Below are 7,893 nucleotides of genomic sequence, written 5' to 3' on the forward strand. Positions count from 1 at the left end.
GGCCAACCAAATGCTGAGTGCCAACAAAGCACAAACATATTCAAACAGAAATACTAATACAATATTATGACATGTTATAACTCTCTGTTAGGCTTTTACAACATATTACAGATTATGGAAATGTACTATTACTGGGCCTGATAATGTGCATGTTTGCACTGAATCGGATAACTTTGATTTATCTTAGCTGGTTTGGTGTAAGGTAGTGATGTGAGGTGAGCTAGCAGCAGGTAAGTGGAGAGCACAGTCTTCTGAAATTAACGACATTTGCAGACCCTGCAGTCTAATTCCACTTGTATCACCATAAGTAAAGGGATAGGCCTGTGCTGTTCACATAATTACTTTACTTGAGCACGCTTTCCTAGAAGCCAAATAATTGCTTGCTGTCATAATAATGTCCTTGCAGGTGAGAGCTGATGTGGCATAATGTCACATCTAGTTATTTTGCAAGTTGGCTGGTGTTTTACCAAGCAATTTAGCTGAACCACACATTGGTTTGTGTCATCGTGATTGTTGAGATAACTGTTGAGACACTAGATGTCATGAATGCTATTAACATATGATATATGTTATGTAGCCCCTTAATGACATAGGACTCAAAATAAGTGCTACCACCAAGCTTTTCAAACAGTCAGTGTGATTTCAGGCAGGGCAGGCCAGTGGATAGGGTTAAAGAAGGTCTGTTCTTCTGGAAAGGTGGAGTAAGTCTAAAAACACTTACACTCTAAACATTGCGCTACTGTGTCAGTCACCACCAAGTACCTTTGACCTCCGATTGAGTACTAGTCCTAGTATCCTACAGAGCACACCAGTAGAGAAATGTGTGTATTTCAGAATGGCTACAAGTTCAGATTTCAGAGGTCCTCAGGTTTGCTGGGCTATGGTGAATGTTGAGGGACTGTCATGTGATGTCATAGAACGCAGTGGGTCACTGCTGACTTTTCTGACCATGATCTCCAATAAAAATACGCAGTGTGTGGTACTGATAGGGGTAGGAATAGGGCCATCTAGTGGCATCGGAGTGTAAGAGTTCAGAGAGTATAAATAGAGTCCCTTATGTTGAAGGTCAAACCCTGAGAGGAATCCAGCGTTCCCACAGTCACAATACAATGGCCAACATTCAGTCCCAGGCAGCAGTATGTCATCAGAACATCTGGCTGGCAGTTTTTCTCCACTAGGATACGCTTCATGACTCACACATGGTGAAAATAGAAACGGATCATCACCAAGCAGGGTTGGGGTCAATTCCATTTAAATTCCAGTCAATTCAGACGCCCCTGGACCCCCCATAACAGATCAGAAGCCCCCCCAAAACGAATTTAAATATCAATGTGAGGCACAACCCCACAATTGCCAAAGATATCGACATCAGGCACCCCCATGACATTTTAGGCTCCCCAAGAGTCAATGTATAATAAGAACCCTGTGGCTAAGTAAGTATTGCTACTGTCTTCCTGAAACCTGAAGTAGGGCTATTGTTAGACACAGACTCAGCACTGCATTGGCTTTTCTGGGTCAGTGGTATCACTGGTCCTTCTGGAGGACGTTGTGGTGTTGTGTTGTGGCGTGGGTTCGAATCTTGGGTCCGCCATGGCAGGGATGGACCACATTATAGATACATTCATTGTAAAATATTACAGTGTGATTAGTAATAATGAATCTATAAACAGCTAATGTGTGTATATATATATATATACTTCTATAAATACAGTTACTGATATTGTTTCTCTGACCTTGAAAACAATTATATCCTCATTGGCTATATCCAGATCATTCTAACCATCTCAAACTCTCTATTTAATACACTGACCTGAGGCAGTGACCATGATACAGGCACCAGAAATGAGGTCATCATTATACCTCCATGGGATTCGCTCACTTGGAGGGAACAGAGTCTTCTAGTAAGGCTTAAAATAGAGCCAGGGTGATTCCTTAGTGAATCAATCTAATACACCTTGACATTTCTGCTGGGTTCACTTCAAATAATTGACTTCTTTCTCAGCAGACCCACATTTGTGCTTATAAAAGTGCTTGGGCAACTTTCATAATGATATTACAACAGTAACAGTATGCTCAGGTCAAGGGTGCACCCGAGTTAAAGCAGGAATCAGAAACGGACAGGCCATATGGCATTTTGGGCAAATGGCAGATGGGCTGGTCCATCTTTAGCCCAGTGGATTGGTAAAAAAAAAATGTTGACCTAGAATTACCATTTTTTGGATAATAATGGGTGTCTAAAGGAAAGAAATGTGGCAGTGTGTTAGAAATGCCCCAACCGATTTCTGGTATCAGTCTGTCCCTGCCAGGAAGGTTCTCCTGAGTTACCCAAAGAAAACTATAACAGTTAGCTAATTATCATGGTGTTATTTTAATTCAGGGATTAAGGTGTTTGAGTGTGTTATGCCTCTTTCACTACGTGCTTTCAACACATGCAGTAGTCCAAGAAGCCCAATTCTTCAAGACAGATGACAACACGTGCAAAATATAAAGAAAGGCACAGCAGAGACAATTTACTAAATAGTGGAGGAATAAGAGGAGTTGGAGACGGGAAGTGAAAACATTCCAGCCAGAGAGGGAAGTAGAAGACAAATCAGGAGAGAAGGTGTGGCCAATCCAGGCCCACTAATCCCAAATGATCTAGCTCAACCCTATTCTCCGCCTCTCGCTCTCAGATTAGAAGTGTGGGCCAGAATAAAAATAAAGGCACCGTAAAGGCATCTCTCTGTCTCTCTGCAGACGACTCCTCAAACAAGAACAAACACTTGAAAAACATAAAACATACACCCCTGGCACAAACACACTTTTGGGTTTCCTCTCTGGATTATTTGGGGTGAGGAATTGTAACATGGACAGATCTCCGATCATACACATAGCTCTGCTGAAGTCAGGCTGGCTCTGGAGACAGAGTGAGTACTATAGATTCAATGTTTCTCAAATAATGCCATGTTGTAGTCTAACCTCGTGTCTACCTGTTTTGGTCTCAGATAAAGCCTTAGCCATTGCAGGTACTATCTTTACCAAGTGTAGACTTCAACAGCTAAACATAGCATAAGAAGTTGTGTGGGGCACTAGTATGAGAGAAATATCAGCACTGTGTAGAACACTTTGAAACACAGGTTAAGGCCAGGTACCACAGGCTGAAATTACATGTTTGCATCTACATATCAATTTTGAGATTTGTTTGCATTTTGGTTCGTTAATATTAATATTTTCAAAAACTAAACATAAACATGCTCAAATCTTAATGAAAATGTTGATTTTCTTTATTTTATCATACTATCATCAAAATGTCATGAATTTAACCACTTTAAAATGGCCATACATCCATCATTTCAAAGCTCACTATATTGAATTAAGCATAATTTAAAAGCCCATGTAATAGAGAATGTTACAAACAATTTAGCATATTTTAATACAATATTTCAGATTTTTAAATATTTTTTTAAGTATTATATTTATGTCTAAATTCAACTGGTAAAAATTGATTGAGATATGATTATGCCTGGCCTTAAGTGGTGTGTGAGGTCTGTAGCAATCTTTGCTCAAGTCCCCAGTCCATGCCACTCTCTCCAAAAATAGTTCTCCCATGTTCTTAAAACGGACTCCACTGAAAACAAAGGACTCTGTTGATGTCATCAAGATCGCTAACAGATTAACCTACAGTACCTACCATTTAGCTTGTTTTGATGAAGCCATTGCACTAAAGGGAATCTTTGCCCTATTTATTGAGTTGCGGTTGCTTGTGAAAACTATTGGATTTTTAACTAAGATCCGAATCGTTCTAGAAGGTGAATGTTACAACTGTTATGAAATTCCAACCCTTACTCTGTTTGTCCAGCCTGGCCATAATCTAATTAGCTTCCTGTCTGTGTTAGCAAATCAGTGACTCAATCAGAAAGGCCACAAGCCTGGGGATTCACCCTCCGGGGAAAAACATATACAGATTTACAGCTTTGACAATATAAATACAAAACACTCAAAATGGCTGTAGGTTTACCCATTATCGACCCACTGACTAGAATGCGTCTTTGAGATTCTTCTTGTAATAAAAATTGCTATATACATATAATTGATTATTGTTATTACTACTATTATTATATGCTGAATTGAGACAGAATCCTATCTGGCTGGCAGTGCATTTCAGTTATTGTGGATAAATAAAAGTTTACAAAAAGTCCAAACTGACCGTTAGGAAAGTGGACATCTTAACCTAACCTGAAATCTACTCCACTTCACCCTCCATCTCCCCCCACGCTCTTCCTGCCTCCTTTCTTCCGTCAGCATCCATCTTAAAGCGGTGGAAGCTGAATTGGTGTGACCTGTGGATCGATGGGAGCCTGGTCTTCTACAAGACGGATAGCAGGCGAGAATTTGAGCACCGAGTGGGTCTCAAGACCAGCTGTGTGAGCATCAAGTCTGGCCTGGAGAGTGCAGGTGAGGAGGGAGTTTCTGGAAAGATGGGGATGTTCAACATGGCAATGGATGCTTCCAAAATGGCAATCTATTCCCTAGGCCTATAGTGCACTACTTTTGACCAGAGCCCCATGAGACATGCTGTATGCATTATTGCAGAAATAAAGTGGACTGAGGAGTCCAAATATCTGTATTGACCTCCAAAAGATTTTGGCCTTTGCTGTGGACTTATGTGTGTGTAACCCTAGCAGTCTATGTTGTTGTACAGGTCTCTCTCCCCCAGAGAACCAGCCAAGTGAGAACATGGTGGTGGTGCAGCTTAGAGATGGCTCCACTGTGATCCTGTGTGCCAACAGTGAGGACGAGGCACTGTGAGTCTATATTATTTCTCTCTTACACACACACTCTCTCTTACATTACACACACTCTCTCTTACATTGCACACACTCTCTCTCAATCCACTTCCTCCCTTTCTCCTTTTGTCATTCTGTTTTTGCAGAGCATGGAATTTGACAATTCTAGAGGCGAGACGAAACCCAGTAAGTAAACCGGTAAACCAGGGTTTCCCAAACTCGGATTCTTAGAGGACATTCTTGTCTTATCGTCTTGTCTTTCCCACTTAGTTCCCATATGACCCATACGACGACTCGTACCAGTCCGTCCCAATGGACGGCAACAACACCATCTACCTCACCCCTGGATCAGGTAAAGACAACACAACACCCAAGCTCTGAGTCGTATTCATTATTGCACATTGTGGCAAAATGTTTTGCAACGAAAAATGAAAACAAGCGTTTCTTATTGGACAAGTTCAGGTAGTCCCTCCTTGTTTAAGTCCATTTTCTACTGTTAGGTGCCTAGTGAATGCGACTCTGATTTCAGCAAGTCAACAGGGTGACTCTAGCACTCCATTCCAAAACTCCCTAAAATCAGTTGACATAACTATCCTGGTTACATCAAATCAGAAAAGTCTAATAAAACACTTATGCTCCCGTAAATACTGTAGTACATCTTACACTCAGCATCCTGTCTCTCCCTCCCTCTCCCTCTCAGGTACCCACCACATACTGATCCAGAGAGACCCATACGAAGGCATAGGAGAGCAGGTGGCACTGGGGCTACTGGCGGGCATGGCAGCGGGCGCTGCCATGCGCTCCTTCCTCTGGATGCCCTTGTTTTTCTGCTGATAGAGAAGGTCTTTGATCTGGACCAAGATGCTGCTTGGGCGCCCTCCCCCAGTGCGCTAGCTCCATGAGCAGGGAGGCACGGTTGGGAAATGCCCAGGCTGCTGTAGGCCTCATTCCTACAAGTCTTATTATTGTATTTCACACACAATTTATTTCCTGTTGCAGAATAATAGTGCACGAATGTGTGTGTGTTTTAATGTCACATGCACACGTACAGTGAAATGCCTTTCTTGCAAGCTCTAACCACAACAATGCAGTAATCAATAACGATGTAATACTAAAAATAACAAGGTAGAACAAAAACACAGAAGATATAAAAATAATAAGAACACGATAAAGTAAGTAAGCATACTATATCAGGGTCAATGTGTTTGTGTGAGCGTGCATGCATGTGTGAGCGAACGTGTGTGTTGACAAATTGGTTTACAGAACAGGTTGATGGTAACATAAATATGTCCTTTATAACATAAGCTGTATGAACTCAACCTATTTAGTAGAAATGCATATGAAACGTATACGGTATGCAACATACAGGGTGTATGAAAAACAGCAACGTCCTGATCCGCATATTCAGCTGCCTGAGGTTAATGGACCCCCCCCCCCCCCACACACACACACACGGATACACAGAACCATTGACTGCAATTATGTTTAAGTTGAAAAATTGAGGTGCAAAAATGTATCACTTTTATTAACCTTAGATCCTGTATTTAAGCTCATGTACAGAATGTAATTCACTGAGTACAATGCTGCTGTTGTTGTCAAATTTAATACAAGTTTTCAAAGCCATGGATATGAGAATTAATATTTGATGACAGAATACTTCCTTGCTTAATTCCTATTTAGGACACAAGGCTTCTGTCTGGAGATGGTGTTCCATGACAGACCACAGTCCTTCATATCCGTCTCCACTGTTCACCTACATGTCTCTTTGGGGCAGCCACACTTTCTTTCTATAATATAAGAGATAGACAAATATGTATTCAATATGCATAATGTATTACACTTCAGTAGTAGCCTACACACTAGTCACTCACAATCTACGTTGATGTCATTTTTCTCCAAAACAATATTCACATGATGGTGAACTTCAGAGAAGCACACCATTAGAGACAGAGCTCATGAAACTAACCCATCTCCTACCAACTCACAGTTAGGCTACATTCAGGGGTGAAATTGATGGGGAATGACTGGGAACTGAATTCCCAAATGAAACTAATTTTAACATCTAAACATTTCTTTAAAAATGAATTCACACTGACACAGAGGGATTAAAAATAATTTTAAAAACCTGCTTGTTCATGTTGTTTTTAGCATTGATTCATAAACCAAGAATCTGAGTCTGACCCTTCCACATCCATGCCTTCCCAGTTCTCACCATAAAAAAATAAACCATCCTACAAAATCAAGGGTTGTTTTTTGTTGTTTGAAATGACATTCTCCTTAGTAACACTGTTAATCAAACTGGTTAATCATAATGGGAAGGCTGTTGTAAAGTAGGTCTACAGTAAGCGAAATTATGCACTATATAAATAACTTAATCTCTAAATGATAAGATTACATATTTAGTCATTTTTTTCAATGAAGCTCTCAAATCATGACTAAACAAAACCCTTGATTTTGCACCTTAAATAATCGTTGATATTCCCTTTTGACGATCAATTGGTATCCAATTATGGTTTCAAAGATTCCATGGTAGGATACAGTGCCTTGCGAAAGTATTCGGCCCCCTTGAACTTTGCGACCTTTTGCCACATTTCAGGCTTCAAACATAAAGATATAAAACTGTATTTTTTTGTGAAGAATCAACAACAAGTGGGACACAATCATGAAGTGGAATGACATTTATTGGATATTTCAAACTTTTTTAACAAATCAAAAACTGAAAAATTGGGCGTGCAAAATTATTCAGCCCCCTTAAGTTAATAATTTGTAGCGCCACCTTTTGCTGCGATTACAGCTGTAAGTCGCTTGGGGTATGTCTCTATCAGTTTTGCACATCGAGAGACTGAAATTTTTTCCCATTCCTCCTTGCAAAACAGCTCGAGCTCAGTGAGGTTGGATGGAGAGCATTTGTGAACAGCAGTTTTCAGTTCTTTCCACAGATTCTCGATTGGATTCAGGTCTGGACTTTGACTTGGCCATTCTAACACCTGGATATGTTTATTTTTTAACCATTCCATTGTAGATTTTGCTTTATGTTTTGGATCATTGTCTTGTTGGAAGACAAATCTCCGTCCCAGTCTCAGGTCTTTTGCAGACTCCATCAGGTTTTCTTCCAGAATGGTCCTGT

The 7,893-nt window shown here is 40.5% G+C and overlaps 1 protein-coding gene across 1 annotated transcript; it reads left to right on the forward strand.

Moving 5' to 3' along the window:
• Positions 1-2,707: 2,707 nt before the first annotated feature.
• LOC139418130 (pleckstrin homology domain-containing family B member 1-like) lies at positions 2,708-6,987 on the forward strand. Its single transcript, XM_071167343.1, has 6 exons — positions 2,708-2,906; positions 4,282-4,434; positions 4,682-4,784; positions 4,913-4,952; positions 5,037-5,118; positions 5,467-6,987. The coding sequence occupies exons 1-6, from the start codon at positions 2,846-2,848 to the stop codon at positions 5,598-5,600; spliced, it is 573 nt and encodes a 190-aa protein (XP_071023444.1). The 5' UTR covers positions 2,708-2,845; the 3' UTR covers positions 5,601-6,987.
• The last annotated feature ends 906 nt before the right edge of the window (positions 6,988-7,893 follow it).

Source organism: Oncorhynchus clarkii, chromosome 10 (assembly GCF_045791955.1).
Source record: "Oncorhynchus clarkii lewisi isolate Uvic-CL-2024 chromosome 10, UVic_Ocla_1.0, whole genome shotgun sequence".
In the NCBI taxonomy this organism is placed as follows: Eukaryota; Metazoa; Chordata; class Actinopteri; order Salmoniformes; family Salmonidae; genus Oncorhynchus; species Oncorhynchus clarkii.

Excerpts from the sequence above, each read along its gene's own strand:
- LOC139418130 (XM_071167343.1), top strand. The coding sequence starts at position 2,846 with ATGGACAGATCTCCGATCATACACATAGCTCTGCTGAAGTCAGGCTGG. Across the intron at positions 4,435-4,681 it reads GTCTGGCCTGGAGAGTGCAG|GTCTCTCTCCCCCAGAGAAC; the intron begins GTGAGGAGGGAG and ends GTTGTTGTACAG. Across the intron at positions 5,119-5,466 it reads CTACCTCACCCCTGGATCAG|GTACCCACCACATACTGATC; the intron begins GTAAAGACAACA and ends TCTCCCTCTCAG.